At 42.4% G+C, this 13,347-nt stretch overlaps 1 protein-coding gene across 2 annotated transcripts in view; it reads left to right on the top strand.

Annotated features, from left to right (window-relative positions):
- trim62.1 (tripartite motif containing 62, tandem duplicate 1) overlaps positions 1 to 9,229 on the top strand; it is a 29,102-nt gene extending 19,873 nt beyond the window's left edge. For both annotated transcript variants that reach the window (XM_053430055.1, XM_053430065.1), the window contains exons 4-6: positions 1,506 to 1,762; positions 3,303 to 3,418; positions 6,287 to 9,229. In XM_053430055.1, the coding sequence (XP_053286030.1) occupies positions 1,506 to 1,762; positions 3,303 to 3,418; positions 6,287 to 6,837 (924 nt within the window). In that variant the 3' untranslated portion in view covers positions 6,838 to 9,229. The remainder of the gene's footprint in view (positions 1 to 1,505; positions 1,763 to 3,302; positions 3,419 to 6,286) is intronic.
- Positions 9,230 to 13,347: the final 4,118 nt, after the last annotated feature.

Genomic DNA, 13,347 nt, shown 5'->3' on the forward strand with positions numbered 1-13,347 from the left:
ATCTTACGCAGATTTGGTTCTGATCTGAATCCAGATCTAGTCAATGACTAGAGAACTGGGCTAAAAACCATATAGTGTGAACTAGGCTTGAATAGACTTGGATGTGTAAAATCGTGTGAGCTGGATCTCACTTCTTATACCAAGACTGAGAAGGAAGCATTGCAGCAGCCGAGCTCCCATTTGAACTAAATGTGCCTTCCTCGCACTCCAATTTGTGTGCTGGGCTTCTGTATGCCTGGGAGGATCTCCATCTGAAGCATAGACATCGTGTCCTATTCACATGCCCGCAGGGGATTTGCTCTCCCTGAAGGGTAGACGGCGTCCTGTCTCCCAGGGCTGCAGACTCCCTCTCAGTGCCATCATAGCCTGCTGGGCCAAAGCAGCGGACACGTCAGTGAGACTGATAGCGAGGCTGCTGCAGTCCTCCTCCTCCTCCTCCTCCTCCCCTTCCTCCAGATTTCAGCTCTTTAAGTAGGCAGGAGTGCTGGGATGTAGCCCACCTGAATGTCATCGTTCTTAGGCTTGCAGGGAAATAGTTATGTGAATAGGTTCCCACATAAAGAGTAAGAGTGCCTGCCCCCGTCTCTGGGAGAACTGGAGAAAAATGTCCATGCTGCTTCAGAGAGATTGATTGAATTTTCAGTGGACGTGTAATTAAACTTGAGATCAAAGTTCCTGAATCCAACTCCTCCAGAAAGGATCAGAGAAGGTGTTGAAATTCTCATCAGGTAATATCATCAGGATTCATTAATCAAAGGTTCATACGCACAAGATTCTTCTGAATTCTTTTTTTTTTTTTAATGATTGTGACTAGTCATTCATTTTCTCAGTTGCTCTTTGATGAGCAGATCTTTAGTGTGGCTTTGAATTTGTACAAAATTGAAAATGAACAGGGAAGGTCTCAGCAGAAAGTCTCAATGAAGTCCAGTGTTTGCTTTCCTCAGAAGCTTCGAATCAAACGGCTCCTGCTCCTCTCGCGCAATGTTTACAGGGTTGTCGCATCACATCCCTTTGTGCTGCCTCCCAGTCACTCCGACCGCTAACACTCAGATGATAGATTCTTTCATGTCCAACTTCCCATTCATCTTCTTCGGCTACAAATCACTTTCTTCGGCGTTTCAGCTCCCAGTCTGCTGTCCCTTCTGCCTGGCTACCAGTCCTGTTAACACTCACAGACAGGACGTGCTTTGCGCCCACTTCCTTTGACCATGTCTTTGGATTATATCTGTTGCAGTATGCTCTTGTTTGTGTCTCCTTCATAGTAGCAGAGTCAAATCTTCTTTATTTTCTATGCTGAAGGTTGTACTTTCACTGAGAGCCACTTGAAATCAATACATGTACAAGCTGAATCCTTAAATGAATGTCAATGTAATACTACACGATTTAGACTTTGTAAGCTCTTGAAATACTAACCCTTGTGTAATTAAAATACACTCCCTGCTAACTATGGTTATTTCTCAGCCCTGTTATGACCCAGTAAACCCACCTTTGCCTTTCTGCTTCAGTCCTCCGCCAAGAGTCTGCGTGCCACCATCGGCGACGCTTTCGAGCGCCTCCACCGCTTCCTGCGCGAGCGTCAGAAGACCATGCTGGAGGAGCTGGAGATGGACACAGCCCGCAAGCTTTCGGACATAGAGCACAAGATCCAGCGCTACAGTCAGCAGCTGCGTGACGTCAAGGAGGGCATCCAGATCCTGCAGGAGCGCCTCAACGAGTCTGAACGACACGATTTCCTGGAGGGAGTCGCCGTCACATCTGAGAGGTGCTTCACCGGCCCAGAGCTTTGCAAAAAAACCATCTCAAACTTCATCAATGCTCTCACATAAGAAGTAAATGGGCTTGGCAAGGAATAATATCTATAATTATTGCGATACAATTTTCATAAATAGCAATATAATCAAAGATCTATGTATAATGCTCATTGGTGCTAGCAGAAAATAACTGAAGAGTTGAAACCACAACCTTCATTCAGGAGTAAAAATTAGTCTTTGAACTTAAAAGAAATAATAATGTGATGAAAATGCTGATAATTATCAAGATCAATTGAATCTTGACATCATGTTCAGGCCCTACTGTCCAGCCCAAGGTTTCAAACTCATGTGATCTAAGTGTTATCAACTCAAGTCATTTGTCAACACTGGTCTAACATCAGAATTAATGGGAGTAAAACTGTAATAATGATAGTACTTGGAAACTCTCCAAATCTGCTAGTGCTAAACACCAGGCTGGTAACATTTGTGAAAAGTACACATTTTAGCAGCCGCATCATTAAGCAGCATTAATCCCTGAACAGATGGAGTGTTAGGTCCTGAAATAAACCGGCTCTAATGTTTAATCAGGGAGGGCACAATGTCTTCAACTGAATCATACTGTAGCTGCTTTCAGACCTGCACTGAACTCCGCAAGTTGATGATGTTTCTAACCCATGACAGACAGAAATCTGAAGAAAATCTAATAAGTACAAAGATCTCAGGATAAAAAAGAGTTGTCATACATGTAGAAGATGGTAGCGAAGGTGTCAACTTGTTAAGAACACTTTTTTGCTGAGAATAGATGACGGCAGTCTTGATGTGCTATACACAAAAACATGTCCACTTCTGCAGTGGAATTTATTATTATTTATTATGTTATGGCTCCTGCGTGTTGTACCCAGACATCACCCCAATGTTTTCCTGTTGTAAACATGTCTGATTCTGACACTCTCCTGCTGGGTTCTTCAAATGTGAAAGTTAAACTCCAGATCCAATTTTCTACCCATTTCTTATCTGAAAATGGCTTACATTTTTTTAGTAAATATTTAAACTTATTTAAGCATTTGTAATCCAAAATTGTTGTGACAAATCGATTGCCTGAGAACAAATAGTTTATTTAGATTTCATGGCATAGAAGCTACGTTTCACGTTTCTTGGCAAGGGGTCTTAAAAAGTATGTCAAAATTTGCATTACGGGGTGCCGAGGGGAAAAATTAATTTCAACAGTTTTTGGCTACAATGTAAAAAAATAAATTAAATGGGTAGGATGCATACTGTGCTGTTATTATGAGGCTGTGGTAAGCAGCTCACTCAAGGATGGACCACATGTAGTGCTCACACACACACACCTCTGATTTATTCCTCTATGCTGTTGGAGCTTCATGAAGCAGTGTGTAAGCTGTTTAATGTCTCTAACCGCACAGTCCACAGACACAAACCAGATTAACTACTTGAAGCATCATTTGGGTTGAGTAAGAGGCAGCGTTATTTGGAATAGGCAGCAAATTGGATTTGAGACTTCTATTGATCTGGGGTTTTTTTCTGTCACAGGATTAAAGGAAAGATACATGAGACCAATCTGACGTACGAAGACTTCCCGACCTCCAAGTACATGGGGCCCTTACAGTACACGATATGGAAATCACTCTTTCAGGACGTTTCACCAGGTATGACACAAGCAGGACAGTTCATTAGTCTAAACATGTGAGTGTGTAAATATACAGGGTGGAATCTAGTCTGAAGAACTGTGAGGTGTGAAAGGAATAGTTCAGCATTTGATTTGTTTTCGTGCGGAGTGCACTGATTCATATCAAGCTGCAGTGACTGTGACCTCACTGTAATACAGATTATACAAACAAGATATAAAGTGCAGACTAACTAGCTTCAGAGGTGCTAGTATGGGAGTTTTGTTACGTTTGGGCTGTCAGAGATTTGCATTGTGTAATCTCACGGTCAACATATATCTTTTGACAGCCTCCCCCCCCCCCTCCTGAAGACAATTATGATTGGTTTAAAGAAATACAGACAAATCAGCATTGCAGAATGATGCGACCAGGCCATGCTGCAGCCCTGACACAGACCTGAGGAGATAAGTCTGAGTATTCACGACTAATGCTTTCCTGACTAGAGCTTTATATTTAATGGACAGATTTGAGAGTGGAATCAATCTTCTTAAATACACTTTCAGTAAGAGACAACAAATAGTTTTCAAAGATGTCAAACTCCACCTTTACAAATAGGTTTATAGTCAATTTTATTTCGGTAGCTGAACGTCTCAAACATTTCGCTTTGAGAAATAATCCTGCCCTTTATTAAGACTGCTCGGATGTTTTTGAGCTTCTCTCCATCCTCGGATGAGAAATGGTGGTCAGACCTGGAAGGCAGCAATGCCCTTCTTCAGCTGACGGTTCCGAGAGGAGCTCTGCTCCCTCTGCCCTACAGCTATCATTTTCTCACAGGAGATTGTTTATAATGTGCTGAAGAATATTTTTCCACTCCTTCAGTCAATCCTCCCATTTCAGCTCACTGCCAGCCGAGGGGAGGCAAGACAGCTTTTTGGCCTCCCCTCGAGTGGCTGCCTAACAGAACAATATGTTACAATCCATCACCAGCGGTTGCCAGAGACACAACAAAGACATTCCTCCCATCATCGCTCAGCCGTCTCTGTCACCGACGGGTTAGTGGGAATATCTACCAGACAGTGTGGGTTCTCTTTCATGTTCACCAGGAAGAATGACCTCTCCGCTGATGTGTGTATAGTGGCATGTTTCTCTGCATGGCACAAGGAGGTTTTCAGCTCATGAAATTTTAATGGCGTGATCGTAACAAGCACTGGAGATGTCATTGAGTGGAGAGGGCATTGTCCTGTCCGCTGGCCGAGCGCCAGATGTTTCACCTTCATTTATCCCACCTAATAAAAAATACAGAGGAACTTGAAAGGTGCCTTTATCTATTATTTATAGCCTTTACTGTTCAGCCTGTTATCGTTACCTTATACTGAATGCTTAAAGCAGACGTGGATGCAGATTCTCTCTCCCTAAAAGCACGTAACTGCACAAAGAAACAGCCTCCTACCGACCTGGAGTCTGTGCAGCGAGCTTCAGCATCTCCTCCCCTCGCTGTAGTTACCTCCTCACTGTATTGTTTGCACTCTTCACATCATTTGATAGTGCTCAAACCGAGCTCCCCTGTAAAGCTCAGGAGAGCACTTGACTGTAAAAGACTGTAGTTTATGCATGAAGGTAAAAACAGATTATAAAAAATGTATCGTGGTATACTCACAGTCTCACTTGTTGCATAACGTCCTGTTTCCCTTTCCTGAAATAAGAGTCTGCAGTTGGGTGTGTCGTACAAAAACAAGCCATCCGTCATTGTGTACCACAGGACATAGCTTTGATCACCTCCTCTAACTCCGGCAGTAGTGATATATATATATATATACTACATATAAGTAATCAGAAAACAAAACTTGAACCTGAAACGACAGAAAACCTTAAAAATGTATTTTAGTGCATTTAGAGATTTTTTGGAGGGGTTCATTTCCAATCCACTAACATTGAGGAGGCTGTGTTTATGCCAATACAGCAGCCAGCCAGTCACCTGGAGGCAGTCTATGGTCCAATGCATGAATAAAGAAATAAAGTGGAGTACTGAGCAACGATTACAAAATGAACAAAAGATTCGTTATCATTTTTTTTTTTTTGTCTGGGTAGGAGGATGTTTCAATAGAAACTGTCCACAGTGAGGTCATGTAGAGTAACCTGGGAGTTGTGACACGTGGACACACACCTCCTTTGTGTTACTGGTAATAAAACCTAGACCTGACTTGACGTGAACCTTCTCTGGGTCTGTCGGCTAATCAGAACCTCAGGAGCTGAGTCTTTTTTCATTTATTGATTTTATTCCCCACAGTAGTGAAATACATTACAAAATGTATCGTGATACCAAACCGCTTATTGTAATGCATCATTATGGCAGTGATAATTTCACAACAAACACCTGTGATGGATTTGAGAAGCTACCTGTGGAAATTATTCTCAAACTACTTGCAGCAGGTAACACTGGTAGAAATTGAGCACACAAAAAAGACACAAGGGATATTTTTGGTACACTGATCAATAAATTCGATAAAATGGTAGCTGCTCTGTTGCGGACTTCAGAATGTGATTTCTTTGTTCCCTTTAGGATGGAGGAGCGTCAAACATTGTCCTTTGTTTTGATCAGCTTCCTGTGATTTATAACCCTGACCTCACTTCTGATGTGACGTGGCCGAGCTGCCAGGATGTGTTTACTGTCTCAGCACAAAACTGTACACGGCAACTATAAATCAAAATGAGGGGCTAAGAGTGACGCTGCACTCTTCTGTTTTCTGTTCGTCGAAGCTGATTGATTTAGTTTTTTTCTACCTGTATCGACATGTCCTGTTTATCTCAGCCGATTTTTGTCTCACCCCCGCATTTAATGTACAAAGTAAATGCTCAGTCTCAGAGCTAAAGCTGTCTCTTCCTTCCTCTCCCTTTTCTCGCCTCCCTCAGTGCCAGCAGCGTTGACCCTCGATCACATCACAGCCCACCAAAGACTGATCCTCTCAGATGACTGTACCATCGTGGCCTACGGGAACCTCCATCCGCAACCACTGCAGGACTCCCCGCGCCGCTTTGATGTGGAGGTGTCTGTTCTTGGCGCTGAGGGCTTCGCCTCGGGCGTCCATTACTGGGAAGTGATGGTGTCAGAGAAGACCCAGTGGATGATCGGGGTGGCCAACGAGACGGTCAGTCGCAAGGGCAGCATCCAGATCCAGCCCACCCGTGGCTTCTACTGCATTGTCATGCACGACGGGAACCAGTACAGTGCCTGCACCGAGCCCTGGACCCGTCTCAACGTCAAGAGCAAGCTGGAGAAAGTGGGCGTGTACTTGGACTACCCGAAAGGCCTGCTCATCTTTTACAATGCAGATGACATGTCCTGGCTCTACACCTACCGAGATAAATTCCCCACCAAGGTCTTCCCCTATTTCAGTCCCGGCCAAAGCCACGCTAATGGCAAGAATGTGCAACCATTGCGAATCAACACTGTGCGCCTATAGGAGCGCCACACTGCTATGGTCGTGATTGTCCTCCGAGATGTTTCCATCCTGAATTTGCAGGACTTGTGTAGGAAAAAAGTTTAAGAAGTGTTAATTGGGTGTTTGAAATGTTTATTCCTTTAAGTTCTGTGTTAAGAATTGTGCTTGATGTTGCTCTTCAAACCCACGCTGTTGTTTTTTTGTGACTTGAAACGACTGTACGGTAAAGGCCTGAATTTGAGCCTCATTCCACATCTTTCATTGAAAAGGTGACACGAAATGGAGAGAGAAAGGGGCCCCTGGGCTTCTCTGGGGTCTGTGGCGGTGTGTTTAGAATCAAGTGATTTCCACTCTTACAGTGGCTGTCCCAGGCCCAACTTGCACACTCCCAGGGGGCACCAGGCTCAAGCTCCAGGCTCGTCAGAGTTGAATTCCCCTCTCTTTCCAGGCACCCGTCTTCTCTGTGCTGTAAAGTTGGCTATGCTTTGTTTGTGGAATGTGATTGACAGTAGTCTGCTCTTTTTATTCCTATCTTTGGCTTTTGTTTGGCGTTCGCCCTGAACTTGTCAAGTCTGTCTGCACTTTTTTTTTTTTTATTCCATCCTAGACGATGATCTATGATGCATTCACATGTGTCTGTTCAGTCATTCTATGTGCACCAGCGGCTCTCCACATCACCTAAATCAAATATGAATGATGAAGTAGTTTATTGGCTGCCCCCCCTGACCCAGTCCCAGTCCTACCCACACGTGATGGTAAGGTCCGTTTGGAGGTGGAGGTAGTTCAGAAATGTGCTGCTATTGAACAACATCTTAAATAGTTGTACATATGATGTAAAAATGGTGAAAAAGGATTAAGTATATCTTCATGCTGGCTCATGTTTAAGTTTCCCCTTTTTGCCCAAAACCCACAATCTATGCCGACAACCTTTTTTCTTTTCTTTTTTTTGTTCACTTAAATAATGAATTTAAGCCATTTTCTGCCACCAGCCATGATGTTGATCATTTTACCTTTGACTCAAAAGCACACTAAATACTCATCGTCTGGGTATTTGAGGCAGAGGCCCCTGGTTGTAAGAATCTGAAACGTTAAAGCTCAAATATTCAGACCAGCTGTTTACAATTATTTCAAATCATATAATTTATCTTAATGTCGTAAGGCTGTCTGTTTTAGGATGTGGCAATTTTCAGTTAAAGGTTGGATGGACGAGTGGACTGTTGGTTGGATGGATGGTTCATGGACTTTATCCCAACTGTGTAATCCTGGGATTCCCGTGGCTGTTGCTCCGTTACATAATGATCAAATAGCTGATAATTCCTCTGCGGCTCCTCTTATTTCTTTCTCTCCTCCCCCCCTCACGGCCCTAAAACGCTCTTGTTTGTCATCAGTTGTAAACAAGTCCTGCAGAATTTGCCCTAAGAGACTCCTGACCCTCAGCCAAATCCAGCACACTGAGAGATGGGTGTCTGTGGCTGTCTGTGGCTGTCTGTGGCTGTCTGTGGCTGTCTGTGGCTGTCTGTGGGTGTCTGTGGGTGTCTGTGGGTGTCTGTGGGTGGGCGTGTGCACAGTGTGTTTGAGTTGCCAGCTTCAACTGTTATTTTTAAATCCCTCAGCATATACCCATGAAGTTGCCAAAAATACTTCTGAAATGCTGAAATCAGATAGACTATAACACATTTTTCTGAATGAAAATAGGGGTCACCTTACCTTTGCCACTGTACATCTTTACATTATGTGTATGTATAGTCTGTGTTGTCCACTTAAAAGAAAATTGGGCAGTGCCCTCGTTTCTGTAGGATCTTATTCCGGTATGTGCAGTATGATGCAAACTGGGGTCAAACTGTGAGCATGTGCAAAGGATTCCAGGTCTTTGCTTTAACTTGCACGGATCTGCAAGGGCCCTTGAGTTGCTTAGGAAATGAGTAACATGATGAGTAAAACTGGTGAGTAAGTTTTACTGGGAATTACTCAGCAAATCTGTCCATTTCAGCTGGTTAGGATTTATTTATGAATGTGGGGTTTAGACAATCAGGACAGTGTTCTGTTATTTTATCCTTGATCAATCTGTCGTGATCTAAAGTGTTGTTTTGAAAGTAAATTCCAACCAGCTGGGCTCATGCAGGTTAGAACACATGTTTGAATTTGACGCCAGTTTTCTGTGTTGCAGACCTTAGTGTGGTCGGCTTCATCAAGATTTTATGTTTTAATGTGAAGAAGAAGATTATTGTGAGATGGTGGCGCAGGTGGGTAAAATGATTTTGATGATGGTAATTATATATGATTGAAATGATGATTGTGTCTTTTGATGATGGCCGCTGGGCACCCATCATCGTGTGAACACACTCTGGTGTGCTTCTGCTGCTGGAGGTTTGTGGGAAATGTTTTGATGTACAATAAATTACTGAGAAACTCAGACATTCTCTTCAACTCTTTTCCTGGTTTTGTGGCGCAGCAAAGTTGTGCATCACCGATAGATAAAAACATTTCTGCTCTCCAAATTTCTTTTACAGATTACTGATGCCACATCAATGCATTCCTTTTCTCAAATCTGGGCACTCCTCTAAATGGAAATTACCGGAATTAATTTGAGTAACATGAGCTGGATAATAATGTGGCTCGGAAAACTACATTAGTTGTAGCCATAGACTGTATATAAAACATGGACATGTCTGCTGAATAAGTCATAAACCGAACTAAAGACATGTTGAACAGATTTTTCCCAAAGATTGTTTCCATCATCTTAAGTCGTATCAAACACACTCTGGCTCTAAGTCAAAACCACAAGATGGCAGCACCCAATTAAACGACAAAGAAAATGTTTTTAATATTAAATGCGGAAGTCTCACCTGATACTAGATCAGTGAAGATCATCTCCAGATCAGTTTTGGAGTTAATGTTGATATATCTCTAGTTTCCAACCCAGGTGTTTAAACTCTTAGGGGGTTTTTTTATAAAAAAAAAAGGTGTATTTCTTCTCTTAATAATATATAATCCTACATTGTTTTACATCTTCAGGCTTAAAGCATTTTTTTTAACAACACACAATCAGCAGCCATAGTAGAGGTTGAGCTGAATGCTAACACCAGCAGGATAAATGTTGACATGTATCAGGTATATCTTAAGTTAGCAAATTAGCATGCTAAAAATTACCAATTGATTACCACTAAAGAGCTAAGGCTAGAGTCCTGCACCAGCGGGAACCGGATGGGTAACCTGCAAAGAAGTTAACAGGTAAAAAGTTACTTAAGATCCCTTCACCTCTGCCTGGACACCTGTCACTACAGACGGTGAACCAGCTAGAAGTCAAACAGACCAATGTATCACAAAACTAGCTTGTGTTAAATATGTTCTCAGTGGCTTAGCATTTATAGCATAGCAGTTGTTATGTTGTTGTTGCAAAATGCTGTGAAAAGTCCAATATTGCGTTATAATGCAATACAAACGTATATATGTCTAAACAGTAACATTGGTATACTCTACATTACTTTACTGTCACTCAAGAGTATGACCCTACTCAAAAACAGAAAATGCTCTTAACATGGCACTTTTTATTCAGGAATAGTCTTTATCTGGTTATTATGAGAAAAACCTGTTACCTAAACATACTTAAGTTGAGAAGTTTCAAACTCCCAGCTCTGCTAATCTCTTCACCAGGGCAGTGGGATGTTTTGCACTGTCTTTTGTTACTCCTCTTTTTTTTTTTGGCAGAGGCCGAGGCCCGGGTTCGTGTCATGGTGAAAGATTTGCCATCTGTGGCACGTCTGACTAACCAGTCGCTATGCGTGGAGGAGAAATCGTTTGAATCGGTTTGGAATCACGATCAAAAGTGAACATCTGAGTCATCCTCTGGTGCTTCTGTGTGCGAGGCTCTGTCTCTCGCTGCTCTATTATTTCACACTCCAGAGTCATTGAGTCTTGTTGCATCATGATTACAGCTGCTCCATAACAAACTAAAGTTTGGAGCTGAGTCCCACATCCATCCACAGCAGACCCTCGGGACAAGTGGCTTCATATTTTCAGCTTTGATTCCAGCTCGCTCCTGTGATGGAGACAGTTTTATCCAAGGAGAAGGTGTCCGTCCTGTAATAGAGAGTTCTACCCGAGGGGAAAGTGTCCATTAAACCCTCACTGAGCGCTCCTTTGAGAGACCCGTATCTGATTCCAGGCTGATGTGGCCCTCCTGAGGCGAGTGGAACCTTTTTAATCTTGTAAGTGATGGAAAAAAGTAGAAATGAAGGCTCAGTTATAGAAGAAGATCTGCAGCTATAATTCTGCTAAAGCATGACAAGATCTACCACCCCTTTATATTGTACATGTTTTATAATAGGTTAAATATCACTTGAGGAACATTATTATACATTACAATCATAGATTTTACTCATCAGTGGGGAAACATACTATCCATTAATTCACCGCCCACAGTTTGAGAAAAAGCACATGTTTTCATTTTAGGTTCATGTCACCAAACTGTTCACAGTGTTACCACGCAATCTGATGCATTATTAGGACAAAATTCTACCACAGGAAGTTGTGCTAACGAAACAGAGTGGTTGTTCGTGGCTTCATCCAGCCAGATAATGACCCAAAACTCTGGAACTCTACAGATTCAAACCACATGGAGCTGGTTTCAGATTAACTGAACGGAAAGTGAAAGTAAAGCAACCTGCAAGTGCAAATATTATTCCGAGCCTCTGCTAAAGTGCTGGTTAGACATTAACAACTATGTCTCCATTGTAGAAAAAGCCCTGTCAGTGTGTTCGGCTGCTGGATGAGAAAATGTAATGATGATTCAATTTAAGATTTTAGATTCCATGATTTAATAGTGTGAATGTTTTTTCGTTTCTGTACGTTGCCCCTGTGATTGGCTGGTGACATGTCCAGGTTATACCCCGCCTCTTATCCGATGTCAGCTGGGATGTAGATCATTTTATGGGTGGAAAGATTCCATGATTTATTTATAGATCAATTTCTTTACATTTGTATAATCCATTTTTTATGCTTTAATTTCAGAAACACACTATTATCGACTTTTTTGATCAATAATGGATTATAGTAATTAAGGTAATGTCTTTGTTCTATAGCTTCATGATGTGACAGTTTTTTTTCTCTTTAATTTAAAAAAGATATATTTGTGTTTGGACTGCTGGTATTTGTGTGGTTTTGTCTCTGTGTGTGTGTGTGTGTGTGTGTGTGTGTGTGTGTACTCATTCAACCTTTTTCAGTATTAACACTGACCTTTGTCAGGACCAGTAGACCTCATGGGGACCAAAGCCTGGTCCTAATGAGCCTTAACATCATTTTCTAGTCTCCTGGTTGAGATAAGGGGTTAAGATGTGAATTGTGCTTAGATTACAGTTAAGGTTTGGCATGAAAGGAATGGAAGGCGATCGCAAAGTCCAAGGATAGCTGAACAAACTTAAAAAGCCAGGCAATTCAACACCATTAGGAAGCAATGTAGTTCAACTTGTATTGGCCTTTGACCTTAACATTCTCTGAGCACAGTTCCTGCTCTGAGCAAACACTAATGACTGAGGAAACTTACAGAAACTGAGATATTTCCCTTTCATGTCCTCGTGGCCTAATTTGACATAAAGTCCTCAAAGACACAGAAAAGCACAGCGCTCATTAAACTTTGGTCTGTTCTCGCACTCGTCAGTGGAACATGTCAGGTTAAAGTTATGAGGCAATACTTTGCCTATGGATACAATAGGGATCATCTGACTTGAAAAGGAAAATGAAAAAAAGCATGAAGGCACACGCAGAGGAACGTGGTGTACCTGGCAGTGTGTGCTGCAGTAGTGTTTGTCTGCACAGGTCTCTGCCCTGTGAAAGGGGAGGTGTGCACTGGGCAGGCCTCTGGCTCCATCACAGCTAAGACTGCACTCCTTTGTTTCCTCAATCCCCTTCATCTCTCTCCTGTTACCTCCTAAAGATCGTCTGTCACACATTGAAGGAGCCTGGAGGTGCAGGGTGTCAGTCGCTCCGAGCTGCTTTTGTACTGGAGTGCCCTCTGGTGTTGATGTGTGTCCCTGCTCACCTCTCAAGTACAGGACTTGTCACTCAGCCACAATGAGCGCGCGTCAGCAGTGCTGCCAGATTATGACTCATAAATTAGGCTCCTACTTTCAGAGGGATATCTCTATCTCTGATGTGACAGATAATCAAAGTCATTTATTGAAAATCCTCCTGATGCCTGATATTTCTCTCTTCTTTTTTAGCTCTTTAGTTCATTAGAGAAGCTGTTTGACCACAGAGGAGCAGCTGGGACAAATCAGTTTATACACAGATTATTATTATTATTTACCACTCAGCTAGGACTATTTTAGAGTCTACAATTCTTGTGGGAGGAAGCTGAAGTTCCTGGAGAAAATCCATGCAGATATGGGGAGAACATGCAGACTCCACACACAAAGGCATAAACCTTCTTGCTTTGAGGCTACACCACTATCCGGTCTACTCCTGTGCCACCTGTTGATACATAATAACATAAATGTGAAATGTTGGTGGTCAAAGGTATTTCACTTTTTAAGA

Source organism: Pleuronectes platessa, chromosome 2 (genome assembly GCF_947347685.1).
Source record: "Pleuronectes platessa chromosome 2, fPlePla1.1, whole genome shotgun sequence".
Lineage (NCBI taxonomy): Eukaryota > Metazoa > Chordata > Actinopteri > Pleuronectiformes > Pleuronectidae > Pleuronectes > Pleuronectes platessa.